General features: G+C 48.1%; 2 protein-coding genes across 3 annotated transcripts in view; one reads left to right on the top strand and one right to left on the bottom strand.

The window, feature by feature from the left end:
• Positions 1 to 409: 409 nt before the first annotated feature.
• Positions 410 to 4145, top strand: Tppp3 (tubulin polymerization promoting protein family member 3). 2 transcript variants are annotated; one of them, XM_032888009.1, is made up of 4 exons: positions 410 to 562; positions 3031 to 3224; positions 3341 to 3494; positions 3616 to 4145. In XM_032888009.1, the coding sequence occupies exons 2-4, from the start codon at positions 3037 to 3039 to the stop codon at positions 3802 to 3804; spliced, it is 531 nt and encodes a 176-aa protein (XP_032743900.1). In that variant the 5' UTR covers positions 410 to 562; positions 3031 to 3036; the 3' UTR covers positions 3805 to 4145. The 2 variants fall into 2 exon arrangements, with proteins under 2 accessions (XP_032743900.1, XP_032743901.1); XM_032888010.1 differs by having other exon boundaries at positions 425 to 552.
• A 3276-nt stretch (positions 4146 to 7421) lies between these two features.
• The window catches only part of Lrrc36 (leucine rich repeat containing 36), a 52645-nt gene continuing 44756 nt past the window's right edge, over positions 7422 to 15310 (bottom strand). The window contains exons 11-14 of the mRNA XM_032887989.1: positions 13611 to 13759; positions 12788 to 12911; positions 10327 to 10441; positions 7422 to 7775 (exon numbers count right to left, since the gene is read on the bottom strand). Of these exons, the coding sequence (XP_032743880.1) occupies positions 7550 to 7775; positions 10327 to 10441; positions 12788 to 12911; positions 13611 to 13759 (614 nt within the window). The 3' untranslated portion in view covers positions 7422 to 7549. The remainder of the gene's footprint in view (positions 7776 to 10326; positions 10442 to 12787; positions 12912 to 13610; positions 13760 to 15310) is intronic.

Here is a 15310-nt window from a genome sequence, read left to right as displayed (position 1 = left end):
TACTGAATGAAACCTAGGAGTAGGTGAATGCCACAGGTTTAGAGGCAGCTGTGGTGTTTGAGCTAGTTGTAGATCCTTGTCAATGAATCGTGGGATCCCATTCTTCAATTCAGCTCTTAGTTTCAGAAATCCCTTGAAGGTTGGGGACCCCACTGGAACTTTTGGGGGGCTGTTTTCTCATTGGCCATGGAAGTTCCTATCCTAGGACATCCAGGACTGCAGAGGGCAGCTCTGGCTGCTTAAGGACTGCGGCTGAAGGGGAGAGGCAGGATAAGGCTGTCGCTGCAACTCTGCGGGCCCAGTGCCCACAGCGCACATAGGGCGGGGTCTGGTGGGAGGAGCTAGCGTGACCTTGGTCACTCTCCCGCCGAGACAGCTAGGGGGTGGGACTCACTGTCTCCATGGTGACCGAGAAACAGGGGATAATACTACGGAGCCGCTCGGGCTGCAGTCCCGCCCGGGAGCCGGCAGGGAGCGGAGCTGTGGAGCCTCCTGGTCTCCAGCATCAGTTCCTGGGTCCTGTCCGAAGGCACGCTCAGGAGCAGCCGAGAGGTAGACGCCGGTAGGAGAATTGAACATCGACTACCCTAATTCATACCCTCCACAAAGAGGGGTGGGTGGGAGCAGCCTGAACTAACCTCGGATGGTATTGAGCTGAGGATACCAGCTGATCACCCGGCCCTGGCCCCAAGGGTTCCACACACACCCCTTCCCCCACCTCCTTGCTAGGCTGATTGATGACTGCAGCTGTCCCAGCAAGAGCTGACAAGCGGATTCAGTTCAGAGGTGTGACTACTGTGTCCAGGGTCTGAGGACCCCAGAGCAGCTGCCCATGATTCTGCTCCATTTCAACAACCCCCAAATCGATTTTCCCATAGACAGGAGTGAGCAATAGGCTCAGGATCCTCTCATTTCCTTGAGAAAAGCATCAAGTAGCACCCAAACTCCCCTGGGCACATTTACCCTTGATCAAGCTTTGGGTTCCCGAGTGAATTTGCACCTTGGGAGAGGCAAAGGGTACCCACCTAGATTACAGTCCCCCAGAGGTGCCTGCAATGTAAGATCCCTGGGTTTCTCAGTCTTAGAAATTGCAATTTATGGATGAGTAGGATGAGTAGGACCAGGAAGGTCCTTTCAGTGTGGACCAACTAGTAATGGGAGAAGAGAAGCTGTTCAGGGGGCCAGGTTGTGGTCATTGGACACTCTTTTTCTAAGAGGCAAGGTAAAGATGGTGGCTGAGAATAAGGGTGTGGTCAGGAAGCTGCTGTGGGTGTGGTGATGGTGGTATGTCTTAACCTGATGCCGGAGCACTCAAGGCAATGCCAGTGTTGGTTAGACTCTAAGGGGCTTTGGGGCAGGGCTGTGTCAATAGCTCTAGTATATGAGTAAAGAGGGAGTGCTAAGGGTGTGGTCAGGAAACTCAGTGTGTGTGTGCTGGTGGGTGCTCAACGTTTTGCATGGAAGAATGGGAGTGTCATTGCATTAGATTGGGGATTTTCAAGGCAGGGCATGTCAGAAACTAGGTATATGGATGAACGGGAATGCTCTAAGGGTATGGCCAGGGACCCTTTTAATGATGCAGTCCTGTTAGTGAGTATGGCTGGGGTCTTCAGGATGTGAGTTAAAAGGATGCAAACTGGAGATGCAAGTGTGCGTGTGCAGGGTTTGATTTGGAGAGGGACTTTCAGGGTGGGGCTGAGGGTGTGGTCAGGGATCTGCAATGGAGATCTGATGAGGGTGTGGTCAGGGGTCTGTATGTAGTAGGATATGCATGTCACTGCAGGGCTGTGAGCATGCTGGGGTGGGGTTTCAATGAAGGGGTCTTAATGTCTGTGTGGGGATGGAAAGGGTCAAATTCAAGTCTTTGGGTATGGGGGTGGAGGAGGCCTCAGTGTAGGGCTGCAGGTATGGTCAGTGGGCACGAGGCCACCGAGGGTGAAAAGCCAGGGCTGGGCGCAGCTGAGCTGTGGGAAGGTGGACTGGCGTAGCCATGCTCAGTGATAAGAAGACTTTAGTGGAGGGCTGAAGTGTAGATGAGGGGACTGTGCTTTAGTGAAGGATTAAGGTACCAAGATCATGGTCCCACGGCAGCATGGAGGAGGTTAAGGGCTATTGTACAAGCCTCTGCCTAGGTTGCTTCCAGTAGACTGGAAGCTACAGCTTCAATCAGTGGCAAGGGGCCAGGAAGCCACGGTTGTGCCCTAGGCTCAGGGAGTGCTGGTATGCCCCACCCATGAGCCCCTGATCCTAGCTCAGCCCAGCCCAGCCCAGCAGCACTGGGAGCTTCTCCCTGAAGCCGCCCTGACACCATCCTACCCTTAGCAACACTCTCCAAGCAGCACCACCCTCCCTTAGCAACTGTCTCCAGGCTTCACAAACTGTGGCCAGGCCAGACCAAAGTTCCTGCTCCCCTCATGTTTTTGTTTAACAGCAAATAGTAACAAGGCCAGGGCCAGGCCAGCTGCGCCCCTGCCTAGGGCATGCACCACTGCCCTTGCTCTTGCTCCATTGTCAGGCTTAGGCTGGGCCTCCCTAGGTCTCCATGACCTTTGCAGAGACACTGCCCTTGCTACACACCTGCCCATACACCAGCCTTGTGTGGCGTTGACCCAGATTGACATGGAGTTTTTAGGGAGGCTTTTCTGCCACTACCCCCACTTCCACCCAACGAGGCTTTGCGCCAGGCACAGACAAATCCATGGCCCTAGCTGCTCTCCTCACAGTCTTTCTGGACAGTGCCACTCTGTCCCGGGGCTGTGTGGACATCATGACTTCATCTTCTGAGCCCCATTGAGATCCAGGGCTGGCACCGAGTGACAGCACCTTTCTGCCTGTAGCTCTTCCTTGGCTCTGGGCATAGACAGACACACGGTGCTAATCCCCCTCTCCCTAGGCAACCCAGCCCTCACTGAGAGACTGAGGTGCTGCCAACTCAGACTTCACGAGTTTTGAGAAGGCAGTGGGGACATTCTGGGTCTAGAGGAAGCGGGAATAACTTGGCTGGGAGGTGACTGAGGTGGATCCCCGCAGGGTGGCATGGCAGCAAGCACTGACATAGCTGGGCTGGAGGAGAGTTTCCGCAAGTTTGCCATCCATGGTGACCCTAAGGCCAGTGGGCAAGAGATGAACGGCAAGAACTGGGCCAAGCTGTGCAAGGACTGTAAGGTGGCTGACGGAAAGGCTGTGACAGGTACCGACGTTGACATCGTCTTCTCCAAAGTCAAGTGAGCACCAGGCAACCCTGTTTCTCATATTTCCAGAAAGTGGGGAGTTGGGGGGGCTGGAATCAGGGAGGATGTCAAAAAGGGGGAATCCTTATGGTGCACATGGTGCCTGGCAGGGCAAAATCTGCTAGAGTAATCAACTATGAGGAGTTCAAGAAGGCCCTGGAAGAGCTGGCAACAAAGAGGTTCAAGGGGAAGACCAAGGAAGAGGCCTTTGATGCCATCTGCCAGCTGATAGCGGGCAAGGAACCAGCCAACATTGGTGTCACTGTAAGTGCCCTGCCTGCCAGCCCTCCCACTGAGATGAATGGGGGGGGCTCTCAGTGGGAGTGGGGGTGGGTGGGATGGGCCAGGTTCCCTCTCCGATTCTGTGGGAACTCTATCCAAACAGAAAGCTAAAACGGGTGGTGCTGTGGACCGGCTGACGGACACCAGTAAGTACACAGGCTCCCACAAAGAACGCTTTGATGAGAGCGGCAAAGGAAAGGGCATCGCTGGACGGCAGGACATCCTGGACGACAGTGGCTATGTGAGTGCCTACAAGAACGCAGGCACCTATGACGCCAAGGTGAAGAAGTGACACCTGCCAAAGCCCCCAGGGAGGTTGTCCCACTGGAGACCCAGGCCTGGGGTCCAGGGTCACGTGGAACAAGAAAGCCCAGCTCCTCCCTTCTGGATCTGCCACTGAGAGCTTCCTGCCCAGTCCTAGGGCCATCCCATCAGGCCTCTGACCCAGACTGCTGTGTCCCTTCTTCCTGTCTCCCTGACATCTGTCTGGGAGTCAGTGCCTATATCCTCACCACCCCAGCCTGGTCCCAGGCATGGCTGACTCTTGCCTGCTTGCCTCATATTTAAGCTGCTGCTCTGGCCAAGTGCCTAATTCTTACCCAGACCTCAATAAAGATACCTTTTGTACCAGGATGGATTGAGTCTGCGGTGATGGGGTCATTCACACTGCAGTGCCCTATTACCCCCTCCTTCCCACACCCTGCTGGGCTCTTTATTCCCCCTGGCAGCCATTCCCAGGATAGATGATATCTCCTTCCACTAGTGAGTCCTTCCCATTAGTGCAGAGCAGAGCCAGGCTGCCCAAGACAGCCTTAGGGAGATGCAGAACTTTTTATTGGACCCCGACCCTGGGGCGATGACATCACAGCCTGTTGTCTAATCAATAAGGCCTCAATCTGCTCTCAACATTTGCACAGGAGGAAGGATGAAGCATCAGAATTGGCCTGGACCAAGCCTTGGACCATGGCTGCCAACAGGGGCCTACTCGGATAAGGCATTTTGGGCTCTAGCCCAGAGTCTCAGAATATTCAGGGCTAGATAGAACTAGAGAATAAACAATTGATTCCCTAACTCTATGGCCGAGGAAACAGAGGCCTAGGGAAGAAAAAAATGTCAACAGATGAGTCCTAAGCCATAAAGCTCATCGTCATGCCAGCCGTGTTCTGGCACAGCAAGCCCCAACACTGTTTCTCCAATAGACAGGCCCTAATGGCCAGCGGTGAGCCTGGTGTCCCACAGTGAGGGACTCCTTGCTGACTCCTCCCATCTGTTCATCATTCTGATGGGGACGGTGGGGCCTGTCTGTTCCCTTCCAGACAGACCATCAGCCCTCGGAGTCCCTGGTGCTAGGCTAGAGCTGTTCCCAAGCAGGCTCTTCACCTTGTTGGAGTAACAAGGGCCTCTCCATGAGAGGACAGCTTCTAGGTTTCAGAGGCTTTAGTAACTTCTTTTCTGTGTACCCCATCCCCACAGCCTGTCCTAGGATCTTCTGCTCACACTGGGCTTCAGCCCAGTCACCCTGGGAGGAGACATGTAGACAAATGGTGTGAGCTAGACAGGGATGAAGAAAGGTCAGGTGGGGAGCAGAGGGCCCAGGCTAGCACCTGGCCCTTCACTGGGATGTCCTTTCTCAAGCTACCTGGGAAGAGTTCCAGCATCCCCTCCCCAGCAGTAAAGCAGTGGTACCTCCATCTAGCCTGGGAAATCCGTTTGAGTCACAAGCTTCATGTTAGTGAGCATTATGGAAATCTAAATCCTTGTAGCTTCTACTTACGGAAAGATGGTCACAGCAAGTGGGTTTACCTGTATCTGTACGTGGGCCTCCCTGTCAGCTAGAGATCCAGGGGTGTGGAGGGTTGGGGTGGGGAGACAGCTAACGAGGAGGGAAGTAGCAGCCTGTTATCCCTGTGACTGGTGGGATGGCTTGGAGAAAAGGGTGGGGGTATTGCCTGACCCTGAACTCCATGAAGTAGGAGAAAGATCTGTGCGCCCTCTGAAAAGGCACATAGAGCTAGAAGCAGCTCAAGGTCCACTTAGGGCCAGGGAGACTTCTGTGGTTAAAACCATGAGTACCTTCTCCAGTAGCTCGGCTGACAAGGACACCCCACTAAATCCCTCTCTACAGTGGGCAGAGGCCTGCCTGAGGACTGGTTGTACACCAGATTTGCTTCCTTCTCCACTGCAGGGCAGACTTCGAGTGCCAGCCTCTCTACTCATTTCTCTCCAGAGGTTTTTCTCTGCCCTTCAAGTTGGCCTGCTAGCCCTTCATGGTGACAACTCTGGCCTCTCCCTGGACATTATAATAGCTACGTCCTGTCCCCAGGACTACATGACACATCAGGAGAAATCAGAGGTTGAGAGGACTTCCACCCTGGGAGTGCCTAGCAGCCCAAGAATGGCTGGCCTGAGTCAGGATCAGCTATTTGCGGTGACAAAGGGAGATGGCCATGGAGGTGGCTTAGTGTGCCAGGCACTTTGCTTCTCTTTATAGGAGCTCTGTGCAGATGCTGGGCTGTCACCATAAGAGGTCATACTAGAGGTAGGAGGAGGTGGATGGTGCAAGGAAAGCCAGTGTTTGCCCAGTGCCTAGCATAGCAGGTGCTCTGTGCCCTGAGTCCCCCTTTGCTGGCACGGCTTAGGCTCTATGGAGATTTCTCAATGGGACAAGAAGCCAGAGGAGTGGCTTTTGTGGAACCAAAAACTTACGGCTCCTCTTGAACAAACAAACAGACAAACCCAGATGTCTGTGGATTGATTTATAATTCAGAAACATGGGGCTTCAAACCCACAATGTGGCACAGGACTCATTCCCTGCATGGCATGTGAGTTAGGGCCATGAATCAGTGTCTCAGCCCCTTGCCTCTCTCCTGACATGGCTCTATAGGGGAAGTGGCATCACAGTGACAGTGTTTGTTTTCTGGCAACATTTCTCCAGCTCTGGAGAAAGATGGTATAGAAGCAGCTTTCAGTGGGTTTAAGATACCTAATCCTCATTGTGAAATGGCACTGAGCCAGGCATGCGCACAAGCCGCACCTCAGGTGGGCCTGCTCCTGCTGTCCAGCTTCTTTGTGCTCAGCCTGTCCTGTTCCTGTCAGCCCTTCTCCTTACAGAGGAAACCTTTTAAATGCACGCAGGCCTCTACCCTTCTGCCCCTTAGTGGAACTCTGCAAGGAGCCTGTGCAGCCAAGTTCCTCTGCCTTCCCAGCTCCCAGTCGGGGAGAGGAGCCACTCCCTTTGTGACACAGCAAAGCTGCAGCCCTCCTCTTGTTCTTGCCCTTGGTCCTGTGCTTTGCCTAGTAACCTGCTTATTTTCAGGTCTCATTTGACTGTCCTCTGGGAACATTTTCCTGACATTGCATTCTCCAGGCAAAGACTGATGTGCTGTCACATACTCCTGTGGTGCCACATTGCACTGTATCCCTGATCCATGATCCTTCAGGGATCACCAGACTCTGCATCCAAGTCTACGAGGCTCTGCATGTTTCCATTAGCATCCTAATCTGTGAGACCCACTACACCAAGACTTCGCTAGAGCTTCCATATGGACGCCAACATTAACCCACATGCTTATCCAATCTCTCATTAGACCCACTCTGAGGACCATCACCTGAGTCTTACTAGGCCATGGGCTCCTCTGGACGGAGTGTATACACTTGCACCATGGCAGCAGGAGACTCCAAACGTTTCAGAGTCTTTGGAAATTCTAACACAAAAGAAAGTGACAGATGTTCTTTTGTAACTTTCTGCCACAGCCTGAAATGACACTGCAAAGTGTCCACTATTTTTTCTTTTCTGATATTTTCAATCAAATGTTTCTGTGTGAAATGGTGCCTAGGAACAAGTGCCAACAATGTGTGTGGGCAGAAGGAAAGAATGACCAAATGGGGGGAAATAAATAGGAAAATAAAGAGGGACAATATAATGTAATCATAATAAGTTTCTCTTAATCTTTGGGGGTAAACACCAGTATCCACTACAGGGACAGCAGGGCTGAGTTACCTCCATGGGTGAGGGAGTGGTGGGGAAGGCCGAGGTGCTAGCTCCACAGACTAGGCTCGGGGTCAGCTTCTGAGACGCTCTGTATTAGGTACTGACCCGTGTTGTGTACCGTTGGTGAGGAGGAAGACAGCGTGCTTTTCCCAAAGGGCGACAATCTCCCCAAAGGATGAGTCTTCTCAGGAGGCAGGAGCGATTTCCCGGAATAACCTTTCTGCTCTTTATTCAGCTGCTGCAGCAGATACTCATTAGTTACCACCAGGGACCTGAGGCCCGGGGGGGAAAGGCAGTCATGAAATCACAAAAGCAAAGCACATGCCATTCAGGTCTGAAATGGCTACTAACATACAGTGCAGTAACACCTTTCAATAGAACTGTCCAATTTATGAGTGGATTATTTTAAAAGCAGACCATGGTTCCTTTGTTATAGTTCATGGACTGCATTTCAGACTGACTGAAGCAGTGATGTAGCTCATATTTTATGGACTAGTTCTTCCATTCTTTCCAAAGCCCTTTCTTGATGAGGGAGGGAGAAGCACAGGAACACTGGCGTCTGATCAGACCGTCAACCCCCAATCCTTTAACAGCCCGTCTCTGTACCAGACCAATGGTACAAGCCACCACTGCATTCTCGAGCTTGGAATTATCACACAACACTAAAAGCCATCCATTCATACATCAGCACAGAATATGACATATACAGCCAGGTGTGGTGCACACGCCTTTACTCCCAGCCCTCAGGAAGCAGAGGCAGGTGGAGCTCTGAGACTTTGAGGCCAGCCTGGTCTACCTAGTGAGTTCCAGGACAGCCAGTGCTATGTAGAGAGATGCCGTCTCAAAACAAAAAAGTATATAAATAGTATTAATTCCAGCACTATTGGGGGGGTGCTGGGAACTGGAACATGAATCTCACACTTGCTGGGTACGTGGACCACAGCTCATACTATACTATTTTTGGAAGCCAAATACTGTTCCTCTAAACTGATATTAATAGAGAACTAATTATTTTTATAAAAAAAGGTATAATCATACAATGAGGACTAGGCATCTATAAAAAGGACTGAGAACTAACTCATAGACCGTTATGAACTGATTTTTTCAAGATAAAAATGTTGGGCCAATGAGATGGCTCAGTGGGTAAAGATGTTTGCAGGCATGCTTGACAACCTGAGGTTGATCCTTGAGACTCTCACGATAGAAGAAAATATGCTGACCTCCACATATTCCAGCACATTCAATCCTCCCTCCCTCATCAAACAATCAAACAAGTTGAAGCAGGCCTGGAAGGGGACTCACAGAGCACTGGCTGCCTTTTCAGAGGATTCTAGTTCAATTCCCAGCTCTCACATGGTGGCTCACAACCATCTGTAACTGTAGTTTCGGGAGATCTCGGAACCCTCTTCCGGATTCCATGGGTATTAGACATGTGTGCATGTAAAGTACCCATGCGCATAAAAGTTTTAAAAATTAAAAAAATGGATTAAATCAGTAACACCTGTGCTTTTTATGCATAAAAGATGAGCAGATAACGGCTCCACCAGCATCCACGATAGAAGGCCAGTGAGACAGAACAGTAGGCGCTTCTGGGTTTACCTTATTTATGGACATGACTTTGGGAGGATGGTATGTTTTATAAAATTGTACAAACAAGATAAACCGAAAAAAATTCCCTAAGCACCAAAGTAAAATAAAGCAAATGGGCTGAGTGCCTAGAGGGACGGAGCTCTCTCAGGTTCACTGGAATGATGTTTTGAGTGTTTGTCCCTTAAGAGGGTGCTCTCTAATATGTGCACAGTGTGGGCTCCAGACCAGTAGCTGCAGCCCAGGCTGGAAACACCAGAAATGCAGATTCTCAAGCTCCCAGCCCACAGTGTCAAGCAGAACTCTGGCCTGGGACCCAGCAATCTGCACTTCAACAACTCCTTCCTGTAATTCCCTTGCAGACGAGGTTTGAGAACCATGACTTCATGCTATTATCTTTACTCTATAAAGCTTGAAATACTTATAAAAGAGTTTTGTTGTTGCTTGTTTTTTTAAGAGAGTCCCAGGTGGTACAGGCTAGCCTTAAACTCGCTATGTACTAGAGGCTGCCCTTGAAGTGCTGACTCCTAAGTGCCAGGATTATAAACAGGTGCCACTATGTCCAGCTGAACAGTTGTGGGACTTTTGTTTATTTTTTGTCTTAAGTCATCCAGAAAGGGCCTGGACCTGACCCTCTGGCTTTAATGCTACTCTACTGAAAACCAATGGTGAGTTCTGGGTTTTGATGTCTGTAAAAATGAGTGAGAGTTCTAGCAGAGGTGGACTGGCAAATCAACTCTTAAAGCGCTTTCTCAGGATCGCCTGCTGCCTTAGGCCACCTCCCCAACTCCCAGGTGTCTCCAGTCTGCAGCTTGAAGGTGCTTTCCCTGTGAAGAAGCTGATGTTACGGAGTACTTTAGATTCTTTTCCCTATTACTCCCTACTGAGTGCTCTTGGTGAGTCTTTTGGGCCCAATAGCAAACACTTTCCAGAGGAGCCAGATGGGCTGAGGGGTTGGTAATGACCAAAACAATTGGATGACCCTAGAGTCCTATTACAGCCACCAAGAAACTAATTATTGAGTAGTTGCAACCCACCGCCAACAACGTTTGTCCCTGGTGTATCATAGCAGTCCTAAAGCAGTCCTTTGATCCCTGGCTAGCTGGCCAAGTACAGGAAATTTACATACAGACTGCACTAATTTACACAGGTGTGGGTTCTAGCTTCCAAGAAAAGCAGAGGAGATAAAGAGGAGTGAACACAGCTTGGAAGCCAGCCAGCCAGGCCTGCTCCTACCTCTGACTCTCATGGAGAAGAGCAACTGTCTCCTCTAGCCTTTTCAGCTGAGTCAGCTCCTGGTTCAGGCAAGCCACCTGTATGGTCAGCTGTTGGTTTTTGTGCAGAAGATCATCTACAAAAGGTACAAAAGCCAAGAAGTGAGCAGAACTCCAAGTTCACTTTTGAGTAGAGCCCAAGTACTCAGGAACATCTTGACTGTCCCCCCTATAAACACCCCCACACACCCACCATCCCCTTCCTTGGAAACAGAGGCTATTTGATAAGAATATGGCATTTGGCAACAGATCTGAATTACAGTTTGGCCAGGTACAATTGCACATTGGTGTACAAACTTTTGAGTTGCACTACAGACGATGACCATGGCCCACAGTACCCCCATGAGGACCCAGGGACACACCTGCCCTCTCTCTATACTTAGTAAACAAATAATCTCCTGCATTCTATTTACCTAGTTTATGAAAATATCTACAACTGTGTCAATCTATAAAATTATAAAACTGCAACATCTCAGTGATAGCGAAGACCGTGCCACCTGCCTGCAGCCATGAGGTAGTGAGAACACACAACCCTGGTCCTAGAAGAGCCAGTTTTCTAGAATAATGCTCTGAAAACACTAATGTGCTTACCCATCACCTGGGATCTTGTTAAAATCGATTCTGACTCAGTAGATGGTGAGGAAGACCAATGCTCTTGTCTAACAAGCTCCCAGGTGATGCTACCATGGATCACATTTTGAATGGCAAGGTCTGGAAGGTGAAACCAGGAATGCTATAACAACAGTAACCCCCAGTGAGCTGCTGTACAGAACCCGGCCTTACGGCTGAATGAAAGGATTAGCTCTCAAAATAGGTAGGAGAGGATTGATGTTTCCTTTTTATCTGGTTTTGGGACTATCACCAGGTGGTGCTGAGTTTCACAGTGGTGGCTCAATGCTTCCGCCTCAAGTTTCTCACAGCTGTATGAGTGCTGCTTACTTATGAAAGCTGTACTACAGGTTTGAAGTTGAGGGCAGATTTTAAAATATAGGCCAACCTATGATAGTACTGAAATAGTGGAAACCAATACTTGAGTGAATATTGTTTTTCTATCACAATGGCAAACCTAAAACGAAAAGGTAACATTTTCAGCTGGGCATGGCAGCATACACATTTAATCCTAGCACTTGGGAGGCAGAGACAGGTGAATCTCTGAGTTTTCAGCCAGCCTGGTACATAGAGCGAGTTCCAGGACAGCCAGGGATACACAGAGAAACCCTGTCTCGAAACAAAACAAAACAAAACAACAAGGTAAACAGACAAAAGTAGTATTGGGGGTTGGAGAGATGGCTCAGTGGTTAAGAGCACTGACTGCTCTTCCAGAGGTCCTGAGTTCAATTCCCAACACCCACATGGTGGCTCACAGCCATCTGTAATGGGATCTGATACCCTCTTCTGGTGTGTCCGAAGACAGCTACAGTGTATGCATATAAACAAATAAATAAATCAAAAAAAAAAAAAAGAAGAAGAAAAGAGTAGCAAAGAAGGAGTGGAAAAGGAGCTCAAATACAGATGTGCTTAATCAAAACCACGTTTCTGGGGGGTGATTTAGCAACATGTAAAGGTCTATGCCTTTTGACTTCCCCTCTTCTGAAATGTACAGCAATCTTTGTCCAGCAGCTTTGGGAAGCAGCATCACTGACAGCAGCACAAGTCTCAGGAGCTGTAGCTCCATCACCAGGAAGAAAGGTGGTCTCAGAGCACTGTTTTCATTCCGGGCATTCTCACCATGGTAATTAAATATTAGAAACAACAGTATAGAATTTGACAGATAAATGAAGACTACTCATGCAACTCCGGGGAGTTGCCAGTGCCATTTAGCATTAAGTGAGGATGTAGAAATAGCTGTGTGGTTGCTGGGATATGGAGGGGAAAATGACTACACAAGTATATAATGGTAACTTTCTGGAGTTAGAAAGGTGTTTTATCTTTTCATTAGCGTCAAACTTAAGATGAATATATTTTGCATGTAAATTATCTTTAAAACTTATGGTATAATTGAAATCTTTGAGTTGCATGTCTATCTTATGGAGGTTATCTGGGAGAAAGAATTCAAAAGTGCTGGTGGTGCTCATTGCTGGGTCATGGAGCTGTATTTCCTTATCCATTCTCTCCTGCTGAAATGACAAAAGGCAGTGCCATTCTAAAAACACCGTCCATGTATGTTTTACATGAACACAAAGCTTTATGTGGTAGTTCAAAGATGCCTACATTACAATTCTCTGGGGATCCATCCCGGGTTGGATTCCTAGCACAACAAAAATAAAATGACTCTCTGAGGTTAAAATCATAATTCCTGTTAAGTCCCAAAGACAAATATGGCTAAGAAAACCAAAGGCAGCCCTGGGCTGATGGAGCTCTTTAAACAGGGCATTTGCCAACAGTTGTTTTGGGCAACTACACTCCAGGCTTTCCTAACTTACCGTGTGTGTGAGATGGGTGCCCACTCACAACCGAGGTGGCAGCAGCTCCCTCCAACTGCTGAATTTTTTCTGACAAAATAAGGTTTTCTTCCAACACTTTGACCAGTTTTTGCTTCAAACTTTCCTTTAGACCAGAAAACAATGCAGCAATGCATTAAGAATATGAATTCCTGGGCAGGGCCTTTTCCTCTAACAACTGACAGAACGGGATGCAGCTGTGCGGCCTCACTGCAAATTTGATTTATAGTAAACACAGTTCAAACTGGTTCTGTGTAACCTCGGTCTTCCTTACGAGTAAGGTCTTCCATGACTCTTGCTGGACAGTGGTGGCTTTGCAAGAGGCTGGCATTCTGAGTCATTAATCAGAAGTTTCTAGGGCCCAGCATGGCACCTGAAAACTTGCTGAAGGTAAGAAAACAGAAACCGAGGACTATAAGATTTTTCTTTCTTTCCCAAAGCTGCATCCAGTTGTTCAAATATGACTGCTGCTCTGAGGCTCTCTGCTCTAGCAGAAGGGAAAAGATGGCCTTCCATCATTGGGACCATGTTATGGTTCTCAACAGTAGAGTTTTTGTGGGCTTCCTCACTCTGTCTTTTCAAGTATTTCTTTAGGAGATTTGGATTTGGGCTAGGAGGACAGAGTCATTCCCAAGGAATAACGAGTTCTGTATTCCTGATTTGTCCCACTTGCCTTTTCCCTATTTTGGTTCTGGAGTGTCTAAGTGTCCATGGCAGTGATGCCCCCAGGGGCCCTGGGCTGTTCTAGTCATGATGCCATGTCTTTTCTGGTAAAGGGAGAGAGAGCTGAGGGAGGGAGTCATACCACATCACTGGGAACCAGCTGCCCTGCTTCCTTTAGCTCCGTCTCCCTCCAGTGCAAGGCTCTCCCTGTCTTGTCGTCAAGCAGCGAGCGATGCCACTGCTGGGGAGGTGCAGGCACCACCAAGGACAGGAGCAAATCTCTGGCAGGACCTGCCAAAAATCCAGGTTGGAAAAATTTAAAAACCAAAGCTCAGAATTCCAAACCAACAACTGCCAGCTCTGCTTTTAACATCAGTTTTAGTGGCTGTACGAGGTGTTATGGACCCAAACCCTTTGTGAAGGATAACTCAGAACCCTCCCTGGATGGTCCAGAGGTACCATTCCAGTGGATGATTCCTGGCTCAACATGGAAAAGAAGACTGTTTCTTTATCCTCTTTGTCCCTTTAGAATTAAAAAGTTATTTACTAGCATATATTGATTATATATAACAATGGATTTATCATGAGTTTCATGATACATGTATATAACCTATTATTATACTCACACATGTATTACCCTCTCTGTCCTCTTCCCATATAATTTTTTAATTAAGAATGTTGGGGTGGGGGTTGGAGAGATGGCTCAGCAGTTAGGAGTATTTGCTGCTTTTGAAGAGGACCAGAGTTCAGTATTCAGCACTGTGTCAGGTGGTTCACAATCCCCGTAACTCCAGCTTCAGGGAATTTAACTCCTTCTGATCTCTGTGGGGCACCTATACACACATGTACACACCAATGTTCATAACTAACTCTACACACATGTACACACCAATGTTCATAACTAACTATACACACATGTACACACCAATGTTCATAACTATACACACATGTACACACCAATGTTCATAACTAACTCTACACACATGTACACACCAATGTTCATAACTATACACACATGTACACACCAATGTTCATAACTAACTCTACACACATGTACACACCAATGTTCATAACTAACTCTACACACATGTACACACCAATGTTCATAACTATACACACATTTACACACCAATGTTCATAGGTAACTATGCACACATGTACGCACCAATGTTCATAACTATACACACATTTACACACCAATGTTCATAACTAACTATACACACATTTACACACCAATGTTCATAACTAACTATACACACATTTACACACAATGTTCACATTTACACACCAATGTTCATAACTAACTCTACACACATGTACACACCAATGTTCATAACTAACTATACACACATTTACACACCAATGTTCATAACTATACACACATTTACACACCAATGTTCATAGGTAACTATGCACACATGTACGCACCAATGTTCATAACTATACACACATTTACACACCAATGTTCATAACTAACTATACACACATTTACACACCAATATTCATAAGTAACTATGCACACATGTACACACCAATGTTCATAACTAAAGCTAAAATCTTTTTCTTGTTTGTTGGGTTTTGTTTTGTTTGCTTGTTTGTTTTCAGGACAGGGCTTCTCTGTGTAGTCCTGGCTGTTCTAGAACTCAATGTGTAGACCAGGATGGCCTTGAACTCCCAGAGATCAGCCTGCCACTGCCTCTCAAGTGCTGGAATTAAAGGCATGCACACCATTACTGCCTGGATAAAACTAAAATCTTTAAAGAAAGTTTTCTTGTGCTGGAATGGGGCTTGTGCAAGCTAGACAGATGTTCTACCACTGGATTGTAGCCTCAGCCTTTAGAA

The sequence above is a fragment of the Rattus rattus genome, chromosome 17 (assembly GCF_011064425.1).
Source record: "Rattus rattus isolate New Zealand chromosome 17, Rrattus_CSIRO_v1, whole genome shotgun sequence".
NCBI classification, from domain to species: Eukaryota; Metazoa; Chordata; class Mammalia; order Rodentia; family Muridae; genus Rattus; species Rattus rattus.
This window is presented reverse-complemented; position numbering and strand designations above follow the sequence as displayed.

What these genes read in the sequence shown, in the direction of transcription:
- Tppp3 (XM_032888009.1), top strand. Translation starts at nt 3,037, where the DNA reads ATGGCAGCAAGCACTGACATAGCTGGGCTGGAGGAGAGTTTCCGCAAG. An exon ending in ATCGTCTTCTCCAAAGTCAA is followed by an intron (nt 3,225 to 3,340) that starts GTGAGCACCAGG and finishes GGTGCCTGGCAG; the next exon opens with GGCAAAATCTGCTAGAGTAA. An exon ending in CAGCCAACATTGGTGTCACT is followed by an intron (nt 3,495 to 3,615) that starts GTAAGTGCCCTG and finishes CTATCCAAACAG; the next exon opens with AAAGCTAAAACGGGTGGTGC.